This window comes from Thalassophryne amazonica, chromosome 16 (genome assembly GCF_902500255.1).
Source record: "Thalassophryne amazonica chromosome 16, fThaAma1.1, whole genome shotgun sequence".
Lineage (NCBI taxonomy): Eukaryota > Metazoa > Chordata > Actinopteri > Batrachoidiformes > Batrachoididae > Thalassophryne > Thalassophryne amazonica.
The window spans coordinates 67,764,975-67,790,877 of NC_047118.1; the positions used below are offsets into that span (position 1 = coordinate 67,764,975).

Here is a 25,903-nt window from a genome sequence, read left to right on the forward strand (position 1 = left end):
GTAACTGAGAAATTGTTTAACAGCTTGGGCATGTTCCAACTTGCCCGTTAAGATTTCCAACGGAGGTGTTTTTCCTGCCGCGACCCCCCGCGGTCGGGTCCAGCCCGACATGCGACTCTGCCCGCACGTTCTTTCATTACAAAATGACCGTTAACAATGGAATGTCCGAATAAACTCCTCATGCCGACTTCTTCTGAAAGTTCTCTGTTCTCTGACGACTTACTGCGTCAACAGAGCCTGAAATGTGGAAGTTTTCAACTTGAAACGGCGAGACGCTGCCGCCTCGAAGCGCAGATCGCCGTCAGGCGCCGTGGACCGTCCTTAAAGCGACACTACCAGACCAAAATCTCTCATCAGCCGTTAAAATTTTTACCGAAAACCAGCTGAATTTCTCGAATAGTGTCCACTCGGATATTCTTCACAGGTCCAGAAAAAACTTTGATAAAGCAACGCGCCCCGTCTCGAGCAGTGTGTGAAACAAAGGAATTCAGCCGAGAGGGCGGGACCACATCTCACTCAAGGCCTGCCCACAGGGAAATGACGTCACCGACACGCGTGAAAAACTCACGCATGCGCACGAGGGTTCAAGCATGATTGGTGTAATCGCACGTCATTCAAATCCATATAGTTAAAAAAAAATAAAAGTGTCGGTTTCTTATCTAATAGACCTCGTATATCCAAAAAGTGGGAGATTTCGGACTGAGTGGGTCTGCTCCATCACCCCGGCTGCCTGCCTCGCTCTGCCCAGGGATGATGCTCGAACTCCGGCTTCTTCGTTCGTGTCGGCCCACTGTCCCAGTTAAATCAATATCCCACCAAGTCGTCAGTCTTCCTTCGGTCGGCGTCACTCCGAAAAGTAGCTGAAAAAAGTTTCTTTTTTAAGCTTTTTTGTGGTTCAGGCGATGCAAATTGAAGATGGCGATCACTCAAGTTTTTTTGGGTTGTGGAAACAGCCAGAGTGTGACGTAGCAATCCTCGCCCCCCTTGCCACTTCCAAAGCGAAGCATCTGACGTCACAGCGCTTTGGGAAGCGTTGCTGACACGTGGAAAGTGCGCGGTGTGAAAGGCCCTTAAGAGTTCCACATGACAGTCAGTAAACAGCCGATAGCCATCATCACATTGGTGTTGCTTAATTCTTACGTTTGTCCATCGCAGTCAATAAGCAGATAAGCACACATGTCCCTAACACGAACGGCTGGTAGTCGTTTCGAGTCCCATGCCCACATCACAGCTCTCATTGGGATAGTGAACAGAGCCGTCTCCTGTTGGCACCTGTCATCACGTTCTCTCTAACTCTTCGTGGTCATATTTCTCCAAATTGGATAATGTTGTGTGGCTTTCTCCGCAACTATTACAGACATGCGGGCAAAATCTCCGTATATATGCCGATTTCCACTAAAATGTGTTACCATGTTCAATTTATTCAGTCAGGGTTCTCCCCAGACAACGATGCTGCGCTGCTGAGTGGCATATCTCTGTGTTTTAGCGTAAGACTTTGTGGGGGTCTGACCGTGCGCAAAAGCATTTTTGTGGCGAAATTTCACATAAACAACTTCAGCTCTTTATTTTATCCTGTTTACATCCATATGACACAAACCATGACAAAACGCAAGAGCTACATGAAGCCCAATGATCAGAGGACGATCTCAGCATTTTTTTTTGTATCGTCTTGGTGCTGACCACAGGTCATATAGCTAAGGAGGTTTTAGAAGCTAAACAACAATGCTATGGCCACTGTGAAATTATTCGGGTATGGAGACATACTTTTAGTCTTTGAGATTTTGTTGCTGATATCGGCATGCATTATTTCCATTCTTCTCTGTTTTAAAGCACATTACCAGAAGGTGGTTAAAACCTGAAATGCCTACTGTAGAAGAATGGATCGACATAACCTATGATATGTTTAAGATGGAGAGGACTTTTTGAAAAGATGCGAAAGATGGATAATGTATGTCCTGCCAATATGACCATTTCTTTAGAAGTGGATCTTTGGGTCTTTTTTCTGTTTTATTTTACATTACCCCTGTAGAGGGCTTTATGTGTGATTGTGGTTTGCCACAATATTTTACACATTTGTTTGTTTATAAATATTTTTGTTCTTAGGTTATGTTAAAACATGGTTATAGGTAGATATTACTAGATGTTTGAATGCCTAATTGGTCTCTACTTGTTTTTGTACTGCTTATGAAGTCTAGGACATTTTACTGTAGGCTGCAGTGATACAATTACAGATGACTAAATGAGGAGTATGTTGTGTATTTTCATGGACTGTATGGACCTGGAAAAGCATAATAAAAAAAGAATTAAAAAAAAAATTACATGTCACACTGAAATCATAACATTTCCCAGTGTTTCCGATAGCATTTCTTTGAGGAAAACGTCCCAGCGTACTTGAATAGAATGTAGCTACTAAGTGCTAACGAAATGGAGCCACAGATTAATTACAAAGTTTCCGTAAGTGTGATGCCATGTTATGATGACTCGTTTTTAAGTGGTAACGGTTCATTTTGATGCAGGTAAAAGCAGCCGCTTTCCCCTGTGAGAAAATGTAGTACGCGTCCATTAATCATGGATGCAGCCTGTTAAAAACAAAGCCGTTTGCTAGAGGCTCAGCTTTGTGCACGCTTATAAGTGTTATCAGTATGACTGAAAAATCCGAAATACATCTGAGTGATCACACCGCTTGCAAAACAGCTAAGCGGTCCGCGTGTACGGTCCGCAAGCGAATTGAAATTATGTGGGGGAGATGATGTGTAAAAACGTCTGGAATCTCCCACATTATCAATTGTCTTTCTGTACATTCTTTTTCTTTCAAATAAGTTTATTGCACATTTGTAACATGTATACAGTGTGTCAGTGAAACACAGACATTTTAGATACATTTCACTAATCATCAATTCAGCTGCGAATAAAAATTTGCTTCATGGAAAAAAAACCCCCCCATTAACATTTAAACACTTTAACATTAAAATTATTATTTTATCATTATTATTTTCAAGTCACGTTTTTTTGTTGTTGCAAGTTTTAACTATTGTATCTGTTTTAAATTAATTACAAAAGACTTTTCATTGGCAAGAATTCTCATGTTTTTAAGTGTATTGTTTAGCAAAAGCAGAAAGGGTGTAATTATTGATTTATCTTATGACACACTTAAATGGTAAATGGACTGCATTTATATAGCGCTTTTCCATCCGCATCACATGCTCAAAGTGCTTTACAAATAATGCCTCACATTCACCCCATTGTGAGCGTGCTGCTATACAAGGTACTGCAACTAGGACCTTGCCCAAGGACTCTTAAGCCCCTTTCACACCGGGGCTGCTGCCAGTTGCTCCCAGTTGCGTTGTGTGTCATCATGACGACACCACGTGGAAGCAACTCAGTGCCAAGACGATGCAGCTCAGCGTTACAACAGCGCAAGGGGCGCAAAGGATGAAGCAAATCGGACGCCAAATATTAAACATGTTTAATTTTTGTTTGCGTCCTTTGCTCGATGCAGAATTAAGTGGTTTCAGCGCAAGTCAGAGCAACAGGATGGTACTCAGCGTGACTGGAAGCCACACACTCACAAGACGTTACCCGACGCCAATTTATAATTCCTGTTGTGTTCCATTGTTCCTGCAGAGTAAATCACGCAGGATTGTTTTTATACCGAGTACACAATGCAGTAAAAACTACACACGCAAAAAAACAGCACAGGAAAAAAAAAATGCGGATTGCAGCTGCAGCAGCTACTCGCTTTTCTCTCACAAATATGTTTGTATAAAGTCCATAAGTCCTGCTCAGACTGATTACCAGAGACAGGACATGTCACCATCAAGTATAACTCCAGACATTTCCACATTTACTCACGGACGGTTCGTTCATGCGCGCACATGTGAACAATTAAAAGAAAGAAAGGAAAAAAAAAACTGTCTGGCTGCAGGCATTAGTTCCTTGTTCTCCCCTCAAACTCTCATCACTGTGTTTTAAAAAAGGACAAAAAAGGACACAGGTCCTGCTCACAGACTGATTGCCAGAGACAGGACATGTCAACATCAAGTAGAACTCCAGACATCTCCACATTTGCTCACAGACGGTTTCCTCTCTGCCCCCTGCTGCGCGCACCTGATGCAGAGATTCCTGTGTCGTTATGACGCAACAGGGAGCAGCCCCGGTGTGAAGGGGGCTTTAGTGATTTTCCGGTTAGGCTGGCATTTTAATCGAGGATCCTCTGGTCTCAAGACCAATGCTTTAACCACTAGACCATCACTTCCCCTATCACTTAGAATTTTAATAAATGTAGAATGAAAGCAGAATTAAAGTTGGTTAATGCAGACAGTCAGTCAATTTGTTGAAACTTAGCACAGACAATACATACAAAATGGTAAATAAATCAGACTTCAGACAACTTTATTGATCCCAAAAAAGGGCAGTTACTTTTACACTCCAGTTACCTCAGACAAGATACAGTAATTAATCCACAATTATTACTTGTTTACCGTAATAATGGCACACATCAAGTAAGTAAGTGATGAGGGAGCAGGAAGGGAGGTAAAGGGAAAAAAGGAGCATGCTTCAGTCTTGTCCATGTGTAAGCCTGTCAGTTTATTGTCTTTGTGGATTGAGATAAGAAGGGATAATCTCACCAGAGCCTGAAGACATTCCTCTGGAGGAAAACATTGGGCAGTTTGTCCTTGAGGCTAGATAAGCCTGGAGTGTTGTGGTTGAGCAGTGAAAAACACTTTTAACAGTTCCACTTGAACAACCAAATCCCAATTATGAATTACGAATATTCCCAATTATGAATTAAGAATATTCACCGGCCTCCGAAACCTTCAGCTTCAACTGCAAGGCACGCATCAGCTCCAAGATGTCATCCAATTTGTGTCTGAGTTCAAGAGTCAATGCAGTCTGAGAATGCACTGCCTTGCCAACCTCGTTAATCATGACTGACAAGCAAGGGGCCGTGGTTCTTGATGCCGCCATCTTGCCAATTTTCCGGTCGATCATGGCAGCACATAAGCCAGAAAGTACCAGCCCTGCTACCATGAGACCAAAAATGAATAAATCCTCGAAGTCCTTAATGGAGAAAGGCACCAAGCATGCAGCACGCCAAGACCCCCAGGAGTCGAGGACATAGCCCGCAGGATACGTTCCATCTGGGCAGGTAGAATCCCCCGGTCCTGACCTTCTTGTAGAAAAATGGTGTCAATAGCTTTCAGTGACCAGCTGATCAATTCCATGGTTAATCCAATAGTAGTCCAGTAGATCCAGAATCCAATATAATTTGAGGAATTCGCAGTCTGGTGAAGTAGGGGCTTGAAGGTTAAAGGCAGAGAACAGAGATGAGGGAGAGTGGAGGAGATGCGACCGCCCTCTTCGGAGTCCCAAGCTAATGTAATAATTAAATCAAAACGTGAGCCATATTTTGTTCCAGTATAAGTCAAATACCACTGTTTTAAACCAAGAAAAACTGACCAAAATGTATCAAATTGCACCAAATTTTTTTTCCCCAAAAATTTTCCGGGGTTGCTTGCACCCATTCCCGGTGAAGTTCTTGACTGCAGGGAGACACCGTTTACATCGAGAATATTTTTCCACTGTGGTACAATCATTTTCACACTCCTCCAAGATGACAGACTTGTAGACGACGCATAAAATATCAGTAAAAAAAATAATAATTGCAAAACAAAGCACATTAGCCAGACACTGTTAAGTGAAATTTGTCATTTTGTAAATTCTACCAGAACTGTTTACGTATCTGCTTAAAAACAGAAAGGAGAAAAAAAAAAGATGTTGATGACTCAGTGCATTCTCGGTTGACACCCCCCCCCCCCCCCCCAAAAAAAAAAAAAAAAAAAAACCCAAAAGCAAAAACAAACAAAAAATGACGCAGGGAGAATTCAGGACAAATTGTCTGTCATTTCTTCTTTGTTGAGCCATAAGCCCACTGAATCGAGCGTCATGCTCGAAGCCTGTGCACAGCGGAACTTGCTGAAAGTCCACAGTTCTGGAAACAAGTATTCATACCTTTTTCTGAATGAATTTGGATCAAAGTGTCGGACCAACAAATTTATGCTAAAATGGTTGTAAATAAAACTGGACTTGCCAGCAGGTACACACGGGGTCCAAGCCCCGTACGTGGATCGCCTTGTAAGGGCTATGCTACTCATAACCATGCAACTGTAGGGATGTGGACCAGACCTGTAGAGACATGCTGGTGCTAGCACTATCACGCCTAATTAGCACTCACGACTAATTTTAAATAAGTCTTTTGTAGTTTTTGAGTACATCCACTGAATCACAGTCGTTGCTCCCACCACATGCATGAGTCATTGTACATACAGGTAACTCTGGTGTTATCTGCAGTCTGTTTGTCAACATGAAAAAAATTCATATTCCTATCTGTTCAACCAAGTGTTCCATGAAATACCAACAGCACTAACATGCAGATCCACCTTGGATTTGCTGTGGTGACCCCGAATGCAAACAAGGGAGCAGCCGAAGGGACTTACTTTTACTAACAGAAATGTTTTCTTTGTGGTACATATACAGGTCAGAGGTGACGGCCGTATTTGGGGAAAAATATTCAATTTTGTACCTAGTACCGAATCACAACAGCAGTCACACCAAGGCACTTCATGTGAATCACGTCTAACCCATGCACTGAGCAAGCACACTGGCAAGAGTGGTCAGGAAGGCCTCTCTCGGGCAGTGGCGTAATGAGCCAACATTGAACCCTGATGCTGAATTGTGAAGGCGGCCCCCCTTAACCTGGTGGAGGCATAGTGCCAGGAGAATAACCTCTCTCTGAACGTCAGCAAAACTAAGGAGATGATAGTGGACTTCAGGAGACAGCGCGGAGGTCAGCACTCCCCCATCCACATCAACAACACCGAGGTGGAGCAGGTCAGCAGCTTCAAGTTCCTCGGCGTCCACATCACCGAGGACTTATCCTGGACCTTACATGCAGACACTGTGGTTAAGAAAGCCCGGCAGAGACTCTACTTCCTGAGAAGGCTGAAGAAGTTTGGCACGAACACCACCATCCTCACGAACGTCTACAGGTGCATCATCGAGAGTGTGCTGACGGGCTGCCTCACAGTGTGGTATGGGAGCTGCACCAGCCAGAGTCAGAAAGCACTGCAGAGGGTGGTGTGCACGGCTGAGGACCTCACTGGCAGCAGTCTTCCCACCATCCAGGACATTTACCACAGTCGGTGCCAGCGTAAGGCACGCAGCATCATTAAGGATCACACTCACCCCGCAAAAGGACTATTCGAACTGTTACCCTCTGGCAGGAGGTATAGGAGTCTGCCAGCCCGTACCAAAAGACTCAGGAACAGTTACTATCCACAGGCTGTCAGACTACTGAACTCTAAATAACACAGAACTATGATAATAACACTGCACTAAGCCACTTCTTTAATACTGTGTCTATTGCTGTTATCAATGTGACTGTATCTTGTATGTCACCACCTTTCATAACTCATCTCAGTTTTTACTATTTATTATTACCTGTGCAATAACTTGCTACACAACTGTGCAATATGTCATGTGCAATATGAACAATACTACAACTTGTGAATACTACAACCTGACTACTGCTGACTATTCTTTTTTTTTTTCTTTTTTTTTTTTTACATATGCTTACATTTTCGGTGTTTATATTGCATGCTATTAGTAACAGTCCTTCTCATCCTAAGCATTTCATTGCACTGTTGACTCTGCGTTAACCTGCATATGATCAATAAATTATCTTGTATTTTGTAGTGACATAATGTCAGTCGCGAACATAGGCACCACAACAAATAAAAAAGGTCATAAACATTGAAAAATAAGAACCACGTGAGCAGTGACCTCAGCACTTCCATTTTAAATGTGGGGCATTAATAATAATTTTGATCTAGTGTTGGCTGGAGAAACAATCAAAATCCACTTGGTACAAATCACATACAACCCCTGGCAAAAATTATGGAATCACCCGCCTTGGAGGATGTTCATTCAGTTGTTTAATTTTGTAGAAAAAAAGCAGATCACAGACATGACACAAAACTAAAGTCATTTCAAATGGCAACTTTCTGGCTTTAAGAAACACTATAAGAAATCAGGAAAAAAAAAATTGTGGCAGTCAGTAACGGTTACTTTTTTAGACCAAGCAGAGGGAAAAAAATATGGAATCACTCAATTCTGAGGAAAAAATTATGGAATCATGAAAAACAAAAGAACACTCCAACACATCACTAGTATTTTGTTGCACCACCTCTGGCTTTTATAACAGCTTGCAGTCTCTGAGGCATGGACTTAATGAGTGACAAACAGTACGCTTCATCAATCTGGCTCCAACTTTCTCTGATTGTTGTTGCCAGATCAGCTTTGCAGGTTGGAGCCTTGTCATGGACCATTTTCTTCGACTTCCACCAAAGATTTTCAATTGGATTAAGATCCAGACTATTTGCAGGCCATGACATTGACCCTATGTGTCTTTTTGCAAGGAATGTTTTCACAGTTTTTGCTCTATGGCAAGATGCATTATCATCTTGAAAAATGATTTCATCATCCCCAAACATCCTTTCAATTGATGGGATAAGAAAAGTGTCCAAAATATCAATGTAAACTTGTGCATTTATTGATGATGTAATGACATCCATCTCCCCAGTGCCTTTACCTGACATGCAGCCCCATATCATCAATGACTGTGGACATTTACATGTTCTCTTCAGGTAGTCATCTTTATAAATCTCATTGGAACGGCACCAAACAAAAGTTACAGCATCATCACCTTGCCCAATGCAGATTCGAGATTTATCACTGAATATGACTTTCATTCACAGTCCACAATTCCTTTTCCTTAGCCCATTGTAACCTTGTTTTTTTTCTGTTTAGGTGTTAATGATGGCTTTTGTTTAGCTTTTCTGTATGTAAATCCCATTTCCTTTAGGCGGTTTCTTACAGTTCGGTCACAGACGTTGACTCCAGTTTCCTCCCATTCGTTCCTCATTTGTTTTGTTATGCATTTTCGATTTTTGAGACATATTGCTTTAAGTTTTCTGTCTTGACGCTTTGATGTCTTCCTTGGTCTACCAGTATGTTTGCCTTTAACAACCTTCCCATGTTGTTTGTATTTGGTCCAGAGTTTAGACACAGCTGACTGAACAACCAACATTTTTTGCAACATTGCGTGATGATTTACCCTCTTTTAAGAGTTTGATAATCCTCTCTTTGATTTCAATTGACATCTCTTATGTTGGAGCCATGATTCATGTCAGTCCACTTGGTGCAACAGCTCTCCAAGGTGTGATCACTCCTTTTTAGATGCAGACTAACGAGCAGATCTGATTTGATGCAGGTGTTAGTTTTGGGGATGAAAATTTACAGGGTGATTCCATCATTTATTCCTCAGAATTGAGTGAGTCCATATTTTTTCCCTCTGCTTGGTCTAAAAAAGTAACCGTTACTGACTGACACAATTTTTTTTTCTTGATTTCTTAGTGTTTCTTAAAGCCAGAAAGTTGCCATTTGAAATGACTTTAGTTTTGTGTCAAGTCTGTGATCTGCTTTTTTTTTCTACAAAATTAAACAACTGATGACCATCCTCCGAGGCCGGTGATTCCATAATTTTTGCCAGGGATTGTATATGATCAACATGAAGAGTTGCTAATAAGTCATTTTGTGCCTTTACTGTTTTGAATGACATGTTGCAATATATCATTATATATTCCATATATAAAAAATAAAATATGTATATTAAAGGGACTCAGACATGGTAACGCAGAAAATTCAAAAATATCATCCTTTCCCCACTCTGCACCATTGATTTGCCCTTTTTTGTTTGTGTTTCACACACAATGCAGAAGATATTTTATTTTAGCGAACGTCTTCTCAGTGTTGTCAGGTTACTCAGTCTCATGGAACAATGCTGCAATCATAGTAATTCTTGGTCATGATGGCGGCTTTTTACATTTGCTTTTTTTTTGTGAAGTGACTTGAGCAACATGAGCTATCTGAGATGTTGAACTTTGCAACCAGCAGCAGCGATCAACAGTGCTGTTATCGCTGCACACACCAAATGCAGAGAGGGAATATGTTCATCTGACCGCTGTTGTGCTCAAAACTGTCACATGTTGATGTGATCAGTGCTTTTTGGTTGATCGTGGACCCGTTTTTGGTTTTGAGTATCCACATTCTTCTTTTCCAGCTTCACCTGACGTGTGTATAGTTTCTCAGCCGATTGCAGTGTTGCACAATAAAAAGTCACGCAGACTGAGTTGTTGCAATTAAAAACTGCAGAGTGATTTGTGAATGCTTTGATAATGATTTGTCAAGAGTTTCACATTCAGTGCCAGAAAATTATCCAGCATGGTGTTTAAAAATAAATAAATAAAAATATCCTTGTGATATTTCTTCATGCAGTATAGATTGTTGTTCCTCCATGTCAATTTGGTTACCATAGCATAATTTTTGTAGTATGACTAGGAATTTCAATTTAAAAAAAGAATGTCTGTGTACATAAATTTGAATAGGATAGGAGACAAACTATTGGACCAAGCCTCATGGGGTGGAGAAAACAAGGTGCATTTGAATAAAAAAAAAAGTGATCTGTGTTTGTGTTGGGGTGGGGGGTGTAATCTGTGATGTTCCTGTTGATACATAGATTAGAGCTCTGATCAAATCTGATAATCAGCCCATTGAAGATGTTGCACTCATCGTCTTGCTTTGTTTGTGAGGTGAAGTGAGCAGCCAGTGTTTACTGCTGGTGGCATCAACACAGAGAGCTGGGTATTAAAAAAAAAACAAAAAACAAAAAAGCACAAATGCACTGTTCCATTTTCAAGACACGCATTTCAGTAAGTCTGTTTTACATACATCAGTTGTGCATGCCAGTGAGTCTTGCTGTTTAATAGCATGGATTGCAGGTCTAGGGTTGAAGTGCGGAGCCGTAAAGGCTTCCCCCAAAACCCCTTAAAGTTCCCTTTTGATTAAATTTTAAAGACATGTTTTTCACATGATAAAAATAATCACAGTTCTACTGCTTTTGAAATACATTTGATGATATAAATGAATACATTATTGATTTACTTTTGCAATATTTATGACTAAGTAATGCAGTTTGAACTTGGTGTTGCTTGAAATCAGGTTTGGCTTTGACCAATTAGAAATTTTAACAAAGATATAGGGCTGAGATGATTAATCGAGTAATTCGAATCATTTGATTACAAAAAAACGTTCGAGGCAAATTCTTTGTCTCAAAGCTTCATTTAAAGCTGTAGTACATATGCCAGGCCTGTTGGTGGCTCTCTAACGCTCCCACAAAAAAACGAGAAGACCGTAGAGCATGCCCATAACTAATGTAAGCTCTAATCAATGTAGCTGGCAATGCTACAAGTTTACAAAACCACATGCTGAGTAAAATAGACTTTCAAGAGAAAGGGTCTGTGCTGATTGTCTGGAATTATGCATTTAAAGTGAAGCATTGTGTGTGTTTTTTTTTTTTTTTTTTTTTTTTTCCGGGTTTGATCCACTGGCTGCTCTCCACCTCTGCAGATGAAGCAAAAGGAAGCGCACTTTAAATTAATCATGTTTAACTATTAAAAAAAAAAAGTGCCTATATTCAGATTTGATAAGAGTTTTTATCAACAGGCTGTAGAGTTAATTTATCAGTGCAGCTGTTGTGGAAATGTTGCACTCCACGGCCGTTTTTTCAAAGGCTTTGTTATTTGCCAAATATCCACAGAAAACACGGAATTTGAGTTCGGTTTGAGCTGCTCTGTACGACATGTAGAAATGTACACTAAACACTGAATAAATCACAGTAATAAAAAGTGCAAATGAAATGTGCAATAAGAAGAAAAAAAAAAAAGAATGTCCTGTCCGCAGACTGAAGATTTCAGAGCGCCTGGGCTTATGGTTTGGCAAAGCTCCAAAACTCTTAATAATGTGAAAAAATAAATAATTACCTGGGAAAACAGAGAAAGGGAACATCCTAAACTTAAAAATCTGCATGATGGCACAGCGACATTGTGCCATTGCTTAGGGAGAGCCCTGCCACTACTGATATTGTTTAAAAATACAAAAGTACTTTTTTTATATCGATTACTCAAATAATCAATAGAATACTTGATTCCAAAAATATTCGATAGCTGCAGCCCTACAAAGATATTATGATAGGCATGTATTTGTTTATTTCTTCTTATTCAGCTTGTAACTGCACAGCATATGTGTCAACCTGAAAACCACTGTGCCACTGTTAAAACAATAATATACACAAATATTATAATCATTCATTATTCACAAAAGGCATCAAGGCTGGTTGTGCAGGCATTGTTAGCCCGTACATCACTGGGAAAGGCCCATAGTTTTTATTATGATGGGCCTTTGACGCATTGGCATTTTATACCCAGGAGCATCCCAGAAAAGTCATATTTGGATTTTAGCTAATTGATTCCTTGGATGATCTCACATGAGTACCATTACCTTATAGGCATATAAATAGGCCAATGAATGCAATGTGTGCAGTTTATTATACACTGCAGTGTAGTGTCTTTACCTCTTTTAATTTGTATACCTGAGATTTCATTATGGAGAGCCTATTTAGTATACCACACCATGGTTTCCACTGGCTTCCTCACTAAATATTTTTTTAGATGTCACTGCAGGCATGGCTACTGTCAACATGGACACCAAAAGGAAAATATAGAGGCTCTGTAGCTGCCCCCCGCCACACAAACACATACACACAAACAGGTGACATGACTTGTTCTCGCCACTAGTCTCAATGTGCCCCAGAGATGCTTGCTGCGTGCAAGCTGTAACCTTGTAACACCTTGCAAGTAAAATCAACATGCCCCGCAGCCATCATGTTCACGTCTATGTGATGTGCACCGACAAGTGCAAACAGCACCTTATATCACATGGTCAGTGACAGTGTTGGGAAAAGATGTCTGTAGTGCAAAATGTATCGTGGGGTGGATCACTTGTGCATGAATCAGTGGTGGTGCGATGTTTGTCTTATGTCTTGATATCCCTCTGTAGAATAAACCTCACATTCTGACACCTTCTATTGAAACCCATGACAATTAGTCCCAATTGTCCTGACAAAGAATCATTGGTTCTCTGATTTTTGTTTACAGCCGGGGACCCAGATGATCCCCCGAGAATCCCAGCCAACCCAGTCATCAATGGTAATGTGGCCATGGCAGACGGACACAACAACACTGAGGAGGACATGGAGGATGGTAGGGATGATGCGCACTTACACAAACCATATCATGCCTCTTTGAATTCATGCATTTTATGGCTCCAACTGACCGTTACTTTGCCAAATAATCAAATGAAGCTGCTTGGCTCATTGAAAATGACACAGAACATTGATCAGTCTTGAAATTGGTTCATATACACATTTTTTGTATGTATGTAATTATTTATTTTTCTTGCAGTTAGAACAGCTACAATGAGAAATAAGTGTTTGATCCACTGCAGATTTTTACATCTACATTTCTGTATGAAATATTAAGGTCTGTTTTTCTGTTGTATCAAATACTTATTTTATGCAATAACATGGAAATTAATTATTTAAAAAACATATAATGTGATTTTCTGATTTTTAGATTCTGTCTCACAGTTGAAGTGTACCTACGATTAAAAATTACAGTAATTACTTGCAAAATCGACAGTGGATCAAATACTTACTTGCCTCACTGTAGACACGGCAGCCGCATCATGTCGCTTTCCAGTTCAGGTGCGATTGCGTCATAATTCAGTCCAGGAAGCACTGACAGGAGAACTTGTAAACTAACAGTAACACCTCTACAAGGGTCACTCCAAAAGTAATGCCTCCTACTTTATCACGCCTCGACGGCTGAGGCTGATGTTTGTGGTATGGCGTTAGAGGTTGGGCCCTTTGCCCCAGTAACCCATAATTTTACTTTCTGGCATTTCAGCAGTAGTGAGTGATGTGAGTGACAGGCAACATTCTGGGTGGCCCAGCACAGCTGTCAGGCCATGAAATGATGAATGGCACATTGGCACAGATTGGAAGATTATGACGAGAGAAAGGTGTATGCAGCTGAATGCTGGCTTCATTGCTTTGGAAATTATGTTAGCTACCTTTGCATATCTCAAACTTTGTGCTGGCTGCTTGCCATGGATGGTCATGCAAGAAAAATTTCACCAAATGCAAGTTATCAAGAATAATTGTGGGATTAAAGTTAAATAGAAGTTGTATACTGCAATTCAAGGCTCAAATTACAATGGAAATTTCTCATTTTATATCAGATTTTAATGAGTTAAAACTTCCGTCCTTAGTTTTCTTCCATGGTTCTCTGATTTCAGTGTCACAGCCTGTGCAAGGTAGAACATCATTAACCTGTGTGACCAAGGTTTTCAAAGGGACTGAGAACACTGTTGCCTTAGCTATCACCTTACATTTGAAAGTGATACTGAGGCACTTGGAGCATGACTGCACCCGGTTGGCCTTCTGTGTTCAGGTTCGCCTGTTTGCAGTTGGCTTTGGATTAAATTCTGAGTTAGGCTTCCATATATGTTTGATTTGAGATGTGGCAAAATCCTTTTTTTTTTTTTTTATTTAGCTTAATTCTTATTCAAAACAGAATAATATTTAGATTGAGGAATAGCAAAAAAGAAGTGTTTTATTTATTTTTTGTGTGCTGTAGACTTGACGTTCATATTATGATTGCATCCCACAAACCTTTGGCTCTCCAGTGGTGAAGCCAGAACTAGAAGTTGTTCACATTCACCCTCTGTCTTTTCACAGACACCAGCTGGAGATCAGAGGCAACTTTCCGATATGTGGTGGAACGCTTCAGCCGGCTTAGTGAGTCAGTGCTCAGCCCGTCCTGCTTTGTCCGCAACCTTCCGTGGAAGATAATGGTGATGCCACGCTTCTACCCTGATCGGCCGCACCAGAAGAGTGTGGGCTTCTTCCTACAGTGCAATGCAGAGTCCGACTCCACGTACGTAGTTTGGTGGTGGAGATGGGGTGGTCGGTGGCAAAATTTTTCATAGGCATCAGCCCACTGGAATAGTCACAAATAATAGATTCACTCAACAATGAAAAGTACAATATTCACCAGAATAGAATTAACATTTACTTACCCCGCCGTAATCCTAATCAGACTGTGCGACGCAATGGTGCGATATAGAGAAATAATTCATCTTCAACGCTGCACTGTGTGTGTTGCTGTAGTATGTGCTCGGCACCATTAAAATTTTTATTTTCCCTCAAATCTTCCATTGAATCACTCTTAATGCATGTTTCTTGCAACAGAAAATAAATAAAAATAAGTGACTAATTCAAAAATGATTAGCTTCATACTTAAAAAAAACAAAAAAAAAAAACAAAACCCTTGAACTAAAGCTGAAAGTCTGCACTGTACAGAGGCCATGTCACAAAATCAGTCACTGTCCAAATTCTTATGAACTTGGCGAAGTTTACAAGACCACATTTTTGCCATATCATAATCACACTATTTCTCAGAATAATTGTAATATGACTTTTTCATCAAATCTTGCAGCTCTAACATCAAAGAAAAATACTGTATTGATTGATAGATTTTTTTTTTTTTTAAAGAAATAGAATCTTGTACAAAAACCACAATATAAAGTTTGGCATTTGTGTTGCTCTTCCAAATTCAGTCAATCACTTTGTCAAAAAATCTGACCTGGATCACCATTGAGCCCAGATCATACGCATGCACAAATGACTGCTCATATTTGGTGGGGCACACTTTTTGCTTTGCGCTCATGTTATCCTTATTAAGGCGGGCTTACACTGTGCAAGTTTTGGCCCCTTTTCAGCTGATTTGTCACTCGTGCGAGAATTTTTTGGATCGCGCCAAGTTCCAGCTTAATCGTGCGTCCTGCATCGTGCAGTCTACATGGAGTAACGAGCTGCGATTAACATCTCACAACCACCTCCCGATCAGGAATCGTATGGTCGGATGAAAATCAAACCTGTTTGATATTTTGGTCGGCTGTCATGGCTCGTGAGGGTTCCGCGCTGTTGAAGCCGCGCTACAAGCGTCTACGCGCTGATTACCTCACACACTGTGCATGAGCAAACACCGGAGAGAGCAAGCAGTGATCTCATATAAAGTCTTATGTTTTTTTTTTTGTGTGTGTTCCCTCGCAATAACCTAATATCATATTAAAGTTCATGCCTATCAGCGCGCACAGTGAGTGGAATCAGGCGGTGGGAGACTGAACGTATATGCGCGCACGCACACACAACAGACAACAGCAGGATTTACGACAGATGAGGGAATAAGTTGCTACACCTTGCACAGCTGTATGACTCCATATGAAATATAGTTTATTTATACAACAGTGTAAGTAGCAACACCTGTTATGAATGTTTTTCTTTTTTACCGTCCTCATGGGTCATGTTGCTGTCTGCTGTGTGTGTGCGCACGCATATACGTTCAGTCTCCCCCCCACGTGATTTCACTCACTGTGCGCACTGATAGGCATGAAATGTTTTTTTAAGAAAAAAAAAAGCTTCCAACATGTGGTTTTTGAATGTACAATGTGAGCAGTCAGATCGCATCAGAGCATCGGGCCGTACAGTGTGAGAACATGAATCTTGCGCTCTGAACTTTTAAACCCTGCGGTTTTGTCGCACAGTTTGAGCTGGAGCCAAGTACAACGATTGAAAATATCGTACAGTGTATGCCCAGCCTTAGTCATGACCAGTTGCTTGACTAATTGATGTTCCAGATCTAATGCCTGGTGATATAACTTCTGTAAAACTTGTCAGATTCTATACAGTTAATTAAAATGCAGATGTGGACCGTCCAAGCAAAAACCCAAAACGTTTTATATCCTCCAGTGGAGAGTTATGACTTTTGGGATTTCTTCTATGAAGCACTGAAGCTGTTGTGAAAGCTTCTGTCGAAGCAAGAGGCCGCTAAAACACTTTACCTGTTGATGCGTTATGAATGTTATATTTGCGTCATTCTTGGCACATTCCTGACACTCTTAATGTGACTCAATGCATCTGAATAGGTTTCTTAATAGAGCGTGTTGGTGCGTGATATTTTCTTAATTTTGTGGAGCATGTTTTTGGCTGTCAGAAAATCTTCCACGAATGTCACACACCACCCTCATTTCACCTCATGTCGTGGAGTTCGCAACTGAGCGTATAGATCCATCTTGATTAGTGGTGATCCTTAATAGAGTGTTACAGCGTTCTTCTGACGTGCGCACAATTTAACCCTGTTGCACCGCATTCAGTTTCATTCCAGCACTATGCTGACAGTGACGCCAAGTGGGTTAAAAGTCTCGTTCCAGTGCTCATCAGTGCGCTCCTACAGGTGTTGCACCTGCTGCTGTGCCTGATGTTTGGGGAAAACGAGCATGACGAGAGCTGTGCGGAGCCACACATCTGGCTCTCTCCGTCTCCTCCTCCTCTCTGCACCACTCCATGGTACAGAGCCCATCTAAGCATGCAATCACAAAGTTGTTCTGCTGTGGATTCATCTAGATTTTGAGGAGCAAACTGGAGTGATCTGAATTGCTCAGCAGCTGACAATAGGATGAATATGGGTGTGTGTGTGTGGCAGTTCGCCTCATTCACAACGCGACAGGACGTAATGATGCGCTGTTACGCGCAATAGCACAGAATATTATTCTTGACTGTGCGTAATGGTTCCTGATAATTCGCCAACACCACGTACCATTAACCGTAGCGTGTGGTAACAGGTTTCAGCAGTTCCCAAGGACACCCGACGCCTCTGCCCTGAATTGTCACATTTGTCATCAGCAGCCAAGAATGTGTACTTCGTGGCATTCGCGATATGTCGTCGTTATGTGTAAATGCAGCATTACAATCTATGTACAAATACGTGCTCTCAATGTTTAGGAGAATGCTGATGAGTTTTTGTGCTGATGTTTCAGGTCATGGTCATGTCATGCACAGGCCATGTTGAAGATCATCAACTACAAAGATGATGAGAAGTCATTCAGTCGGAGAATCAGTCACCTGTTCTTCCACAAAGAGAATGATTGGGGTTTTTCCAACTTCATGTCCTGGAGTGTGAGTACAGAAAATGGGAGATAAGGCAGTAGAACTGAAATGATTTGTTCATCTTTTAGTCCATCAACAGAAAACTTATTAACTATTAAAGGAATTTGATAATCATTCAAATGAGTTCATTTCTTTTTAAAAACAGCCCTTTACATATTAAAACATTATGAGCGACAAACTCTTGAGTGTTCGAATCACCAGTGACAACTGCCTTCTTTTTGAAAAAATGTTTTGCTGTTGTCTGGGGGGGGGTGTGACTGACTTTTTGAAGTAATCAGTGGGGCCATCAATGGTATGTTATTGGTATAAAACATTGAAAATATATGTCCATCTTTGTGTGATTTCGGTTTTGATTAATTCTACATTAGTCACAGAAAGACATCCTGGCCAAGTAAGGGCCAAAACGTAAATACTTTACAACAGGCCTAAAATTAAGTAAGTGAAGCATATTGTTAATACTTTTCACCTTACATCATCAGTGGCATCATTCATTACACAGTCATCTAAGGTTTTATTTTGAAAGCGTAAAAAGGATTACCTGAAATCAGTTTGTCATGTTGTCGGTTTCATGCTGAGTCATGTATGATTGAACAGCATCAGGCAATGGTTCAAAACTGGCTTTCAGGTGTTATTCATCAGATCCATACTAACTGCTCTTATTTTTCGTCTTCTCCTCCTCCTCAGTCTGTGTTAATGATGTTGGTCTTGTTATTTAGGATGTAACGGATCCAGAGAGGGGTTTTATCGATGATGACAAAGTTACTTTTGAAGTCTACGTCCAGGCAGATGCCCCACATGGAGTGGCGTATGTATCTCTGAATTTTTGATGTTGTTATGCACCTGCCTGTGTTGGCTCATTTGTCAAAACTTTGTGGATGGCATGAGTTATTCTGACACTTAGATTTAGACAACAGCATATCGCTTACCATAGAAATACTTCCAGTCCTCATTTCCAGGGATGAAAAGTTTCTGCTTTTTGGTGGATTTCCACTTTTTTGCCGGTCGCCTGGGTCAGTTTTGAGATCAGGTTGTCTGTGTTGTTTTTTTGTACCAAATAGCAATAATAGCAAAATCGCTAACAGGATTTTGGTCTGTAAAGATGACTCGCGACTTAGAGAAATTGACTCTACAATGATGAATCGTTTCAGGTGGGATTGGGTTGATCGCATTGTGCAAACCAAGCTAGCAAAAAGCGAGGAAACTGTCAATTGCGTCCTCTGTGAATTCAAGATCGATGTGCCTGGAAAAGTGTTGTACATTTTCTGCCAGGATTCCATTAGTTAAGACACCTTGACACTTGCACAAATTTGATCTCTACACTGCTCAAGTGCATCAGAATTATCAGAACATGGCTGATGAAACCATTGCTTCCAAAATCACAGAGAAATTATCTACAGCTGTAGGTTGTCTTGTGTGCGTCATGCGGTGGAGAACTCATTTGGAATCTTGTCTCAAAGGTAAATCTATAAAGTTGTTTGTTGTAGATGTAACATCTCTTCATAATTGTTCAGATGCCCTGCGCGCAATGACATGCAGTGACGCGCAGTGGTTTCGAATAGGTTGTGCAATGTTCATGACTATTTCACGAAATTAACGCGTGCCAGAAGTTTTGAACATTTCAAGACTTTCTTTGCTCACTGGCACGCAGCCGCGTACAGTTCATGCACAGTCTACGAGTTTACTCACTGGGACACAAGATTGCATGCTAGTGCGGGGATCAGATTTGTGTCAAGGTGCCTTTAGTTTCACATGGCATGAAAGCATTGGAAAGTCATGTCACTAGCAGTAAATATTGTAAAGTTCTCAAGACCAGACGGACGAACTACACGCTGCTCGGTTGTAGCAAATCCTCAAGAGCATCGTTTGGTGTCCATACGCTTTTCAAAGATGTAACGACAAGATCAGAGGTGGTCAGATTATATCTGGGGATGACAGTTTGAAAAATTTAGAAGTAGATTGAAGTATAGTTATGTTGTACATGTGAAGTAAAGTGGTTCTTGTTACTATTGAAAATATATATTTGTAAATTCTTGTGAGAATGCTTCTAGAGGAGTGATTTTGAATAAGAACAATTTTTTTTCTCACCAAAATGGGTGCTGCACTCATTGTAATTTATTGTCTGGAATAGCCACAGATTGCATCTCAGAGCTTTCAGAATTCAAAATTTTTCGTGGGGGCGGCTTGCCCCCAGTTTGACGCATGGGAATAAATCTTTTTATTGATAAGTGAGAAGGTACAATTTGATTGAAAATTGCAAGGCTTATTTGATGCGAAAACACTGGACAGCAGTTTTTCATACTAGCTTCGTTTTCCCTGGGACGTGTTTGTAATGTGTGAAAGCACTGAGGCTTTGTAAGTGAATTTCTTTCTAGACTATGATTTGTCACATTGCAGTTTCTTTAGGCTTTACTGTATGAATTACATGTCTAACATCTGATTTCTCTCTGTACTTAGCTGGGACTCCAAGAAACACACAGGCTATGTTGGGCTGAAGAACCAGGGTGCCACCTGCTACATGAACAGCCTGTTACAGACACTCTTCTTCACAAACCAGCTACGGCGGGTATGGTTTTGAGTCTGTTTGATAAATGGCAAGAATTTATGTATTAAAGGAATTAAAGGGCGTACATCAGTGCTCTTCAATGTGCTCTTAACCCATAACTTATTAGATGTATGCCAGGATTTTTAATACGGTAATTACTCTAAACTTCCATTATTCACTGTGATGTTTATGTCATCTCGCTGTTTTTCAACAGTCATAACCTTGGGCTTCTGTTTATTTTCAAACCAAATCTTCACTCTATCTGTTATTTCTTGTAAGTCTGCTGGAGTTTCTGCAATCAGGTCAATGTCATTAGCAGAACAATGGTTGAGTAGTCGTCCATCTGCACTCAGCCAACAACAGTACAGTCAGCTAGTGCTCTTTGCATCATAGCTTTGAACAGTAACAGGAAAAGGTATGGTGACAGATTTCTGTCTGGTGACAGAAATTTCATGTAACTTGGTTCAAATCCTTGTTATAGGTTGATAATACACATATTGCCATTCTGTACGAGATTAACACATTTTGGCAGAGTTATGGCCCTTGATTAACAAACCTAGACACTGCCAGTTTCATGAGTTGGTGCCTGCATTCTGAAATCAGCTCCTCACATATTTAGGATGAATTTTGTGAAAAGTCCTTGAAATGATATCAGAATATAGCAAGCACTTGTACCAAAGCAGCATTTGCCAGCAGGGGATATATTGTGCTCAGAGCATTCTTGTTTAAGATTTAAGCCATAAAAAGAATTTTCTTTGGCATCACTATAATTTTATTCCTTAGCATTTAAATAAGGGATTCCTAATATTATATTACCAATGTAATCAACATTTGCACTGTCTGATTACAATTTAGAATTTGTCCCTCAGAAGAGGAGAATTTCAAGAGATCAGACAACTATGATTGACATTTAGTAGCAGCGTCGGACCACGTGGTGGCTTCCCCTGATAAGCGCGATTGAAGCTGATAAGGAAAGGGTACATGATGTCACCTGGCTGCTCATTCAAATAAACAAGATGGTGGAAAACCCTTTGAAACAGCTTATTTCTTTATAAATCTAATATGTCTGTAGACGGCGTAAGAAGGAAAAGAAAATTTGCTGTGGAATTCCCCCCAGGTTAATATGTTCTCTTCATTAAAATGAGCTGTAGTTTTGCAACATATTTAAAAAAATTAACCTACATTATAATGCTTGGATTTCAGCAGAAACTAACTTTTGTCAGATTTGTGAAATACAAAAGGCCGTACAGCTTTAAGGGTTGCACACTGCATGTAAAATATTAATTCATCTTTTCAGCCAGCTAATATTAGTAATGAGGTTTCTTAATAACAAATGTTAAAGATGTAGCCCAGAAGACTCCATAGACACTGAGGTCATACCTGTTTGTTTGTCCTGGTCCTAATGTTACATTTCAAATCATACTTTTATTTTTTGATTAACAACACACAGCGATGTGCCTTTTTCACTCTTCTATATCTTGCTGTGTTGATGAACAGTTTTATTTTAGAAAAACAAACAAATCATACATGTAGGCAGCCATGCCTCCAAATGATACCAGCAATAGCAAACTTTAAAAAAAAATGTGACTATACTAGTTCTTCTCCATCAGCGTCAGTACCAAGGATGCAGCTTTAAGCATTGACAAACTGTTGCTGCAGGAGGAACGGGCTTGTTGCCTGAAATCTGTAAATTCATGTTTGAAGTGTGCATGAAATCTGCATCACTGTGTCATGAATCATTGCTTCATTGGTGCAGATTCATTAACATCTTGCTGAAATGTAACTTTATTGTTAGTAAACGCAGTCACTGCAGAATGCAGTGACTGTGCTTTACATCAGTCAAACACCGCCATATTCCATCATTGGTTGAACTGTGAAACAAATTCTCCTGTCGTCTTATGTTCTCAGGCAGTGTACATGATGCCCACAGAAGGAGATGACTCATCTAAGAGTGTTCCACTGGCGCTCCAGAGGGTTTTCTATGAACTACAACACAGTGACAAACCTGTTGGCACCAAGAAGCTCACAAAGTCATTTGGGTAATAAAGAAATGGACACAAACACTGTAGTGTATGCTCAACTGATATTTATTTGGTCGGTCGGTCAGTCAGTCAGAAGTTGAGACCTGATTAAAAAAAAAAATAATAATAATAATTCTTTAGGAGCACATTGGCACTGCACCTACATTTTAAAGTATCGGGCATGGAGGGGAAAATTTGGCATGAGCCCTCAAATTTGACCTCTGACCTTCACTATTGACCACTCTTAACCAAAATCAAATCACTGATTCACTGTCATATACTCAATGTATATGCCAGTTTTGATCAAAACAGGATTAACCCCTTAAGCTCTAGAGCCTATTTCACTAAAATCTCATACCCATACATTATGATTTATTTCTCAGCTTGTACAAGGTCAAAAATGCAAAAGTTTGGATCAGCTACATGACAAGTCCTAGGGGATGTTGTGGATGCAAAAAACAATTGAAAGTAAATAATACTTGGTAGGAGTAAATGAGTCCCCCCCCCCCCCCCCCCCCCCCCCCCAAAAAATGAATTCTGATTTGTCTTTATTTGCTTGGTGTTTCAGCTGTGGTTAGTTGATATGTGATTGAAGTGGATACTTTTGTAGAGGAGACTTCGCTTGACATTTTGATGTATAATAAGCGTATGTTGGTGTCAGCATTGGTTAGTTATGAGTGTTCAAATGTTCCAAAACAGGGCAAGTCCCCAAATTTGGGGACTGTAGGGTTTAAGAGGTTAAGTTTTTATATGGCTTAGACATCAGACTGAGGCAGTCAGAAGAATGTCTTCACAAACGCCAACCAATAATCTATTTTGTGTTCTTGCAATAATGGCACTTTTGTGGCAGATTTTCTGTTGCCATCGAAATTTTCATCAGATGCACTTGACTATGAGAGCAACACAAAAATGTTTTGGTATTCTTGTTCCATTATAGAGTAATTTAAAGATTTACTCTTTAGTTTTCCAGAAAAAAAAAAAATTTAATAACTAGTGGTAAATTGTCCTACACTGACTATATCACTTTCCCCCTTCCTGTTTTTAAATTTGTGTGGAACTAGGCAAACGTCATGCAATGTTTCATTGCTGGAAGTCATAGCATGATGTAATAGTGAGGCAAAGAATGTATTTAATGGACAAGCATTTTATGGGATGCAAATTCTAAATAGGTAATGGTGACCAGGCCAGTTGAATTTTTTCATGAGCGCTGTTATACACTTGACGTATTGTTGGGTCTATGTCCTGCTTAGGTAAAAAAAATTTTGTCATCCTCACTGAGGAGTAATATGTAATGTTGTGGACAAACACTGTGGGACCTGGGAAAAAATGCCCAGAATTAAAGGGCAGCAGAAAGAAAACCTGATGTTTTAATGAGATTGTTACTTTTCATAACCTCTTTGATCAACCAATAAGTGTTAGGCTACTTCCAGCATGTTGAAGAGGATTTTAATTCTAATAGGCAAAGTGCTCTGAGTACAGGGTAAATCTTAGCATTTTTGCATATACTATGTTTCATCCATGGAAAACTGGACAGGGCACACTGTAATGCTTCATGAGTACAACATATCGTATACCAATCAGAAACTAGAACTGATAAGGAATCCCCCAATGTAACTTTTTTTAACTGTACGCCTCATTCATTGAATTTATGCCTATCAAAGATGTTGCGCTCTTTTACTCAAAAAGGTTTTTCTGGGGTTGGGGACCAGTAAATACTACTGCGGGAATTATAAGCATACCCAGTGCCTGGATTCATCTTTACTGATTCCTAGAATTGGGAGCAAATAATGTGGCCCCTAGCTTTTTTTTTTTTTTATTTTGTCTATTTCTGAAGTTTGCATAGAAGGTCATTGTGGTTTTGATGCCCAGCATTATGAACACACTCCTCTCCATTGTGCAAAATACATTTGATATTGGAGACAAAACCTCATTATTCAGGTCAGGTCTGTGAGCAGCACTGGTACCACACTGCATCCACCACAATACAGAACACTTTTGGATAACAACCACCCAGCCAGACAAACAGTCCATTGCCACCCTCCTGAAAGTAACACTCTATCATCAGGTGAAACATGCAGGTTCTCAGCAGACACTCCAGCATGGAGGAGACACCTGCATGCTGTATCATGTCCAGAGAATGCACCACCTGAATTAAAATGGCTTAACTGATGTTCCCTTACAATGCAAGTGCTGCTCATCATTGCTCACATAAAATAAAATTAGTCAGCTTTATATGGTGTTTTTGTGATACACAAAAGACACTGTGACTGTTAAACCTGCCAATAGTTGAGTGTTTTGAGTGGTAACTTTCTCCCCGTGTGTGAAGGTGGGAAACGCTAGATAGCTTCATGCAACATGATGTACAGGAGCTGTGCAGAGTGGTGAGTGCTGACATGCAAGTCCCAAGTTCTGTTATATGTATAAATGTGCTGGATAACTCCTGGGATGTGTGTGCGTGTGTGTTTCCAGCTCTTGGACAACGTAGAGAACAAAATGAAAGGAATTGTGTAGAGGGAACCATTCCTAAGCTCTTCAGAGGAAAAATGGTGGTATGTTCTGTATCTTCACATCATGGGCACGGAGCACATTTTTACATTCTGAGTTATAAACTCAGGCATTAATGTAATTGGTTTTTGTGATGTCATAAACTTTGGTACCCACACCTTTTGGGAGATAATGAGCTGTCACTGATGCTTAAGGCTGTGATTGACTCTTAAGTAGTCATTTATTAGGAGTGCAAATAATGTGGCCTGACCTATGTATGTTTTCAATTCACAGTCCTATATCCAGTGTAAACATGTGGACTACCGGTCAGAGCGGATAGAGGACTACTATGACATCCAGCTTAGCATTAAAGGAAAGAAGAACAGTGAGTAACAACACATCAACCATATGATGCACGAGCCTGGTGCAAAAAAAAAAAAAAAAAGATCCATCATGTATGGCATTATATATGTGTTGTATCGGGGGGAGGAATCTATTCTTCGAAACATTGCAATGCAGGTGTGGACCAATTCTGGATCGATTCACGAATGCCATTTTTAACGGAATTGTCGGGGAAGGGACGGGACTGCTGGCCATTGTTCATTAGCACTTTTTCACAATTGCTTATATGAACCTGTATCCCTGAAGTCATTTTTTCAACTGGTAATGTGCTTTTATGTCAGTATATTTGCCATATGGATTTGTAACATCCTTGCTTTGTAAAAACTGGAGGAGATGTACTCAGAGCAGTTGCAGGTTCTATGCTGCTTATGTGACAAAAACAGAAAAAACAGCTATTTTTGGACTGTGTGACACCACAGGACAGAAGTG

The 25,903-nt window shown here is 40.3% G+C and overlaps 1 protein-coding gene across 1 annotated transcript in view; it reads left to right on the forward strand.

The window, feature by feature from the left end:
• Nucleotides 1-25,903, forward strand: part of usp7 (ubiquitin specific peptidase 7 (herpes virus-associated)) — a 119,696-nt gene that overhangs the window by 34,562 nt on the left and 59,231 nt on the right. Inside the window, 10 exon segments of the mRNA XM_034189483.1 lie at nt 13,113-13,217; nt 14,756-14,954; nt 17,896-18,034; nt 18,742-18,830; nt 20,480-20,588; nt 22,476-22,606; nt 24,915-24,969; nt 25,058-25,088; nt 25,091-25,137; nt 25,367-25,457. Coding sequence (XP_034045374.1) covers nt 13,113-13,217; nt 14,756-14,954; nt 17,896-18,034; nt 18,742-18,830; nt 20,480-20,588; nt 22,476-22,606; nt 24,915-24,969; nt 25,058-25,088; nt 25,091-25,137; nt 25,367-25,457 — 996 coding nt within the window.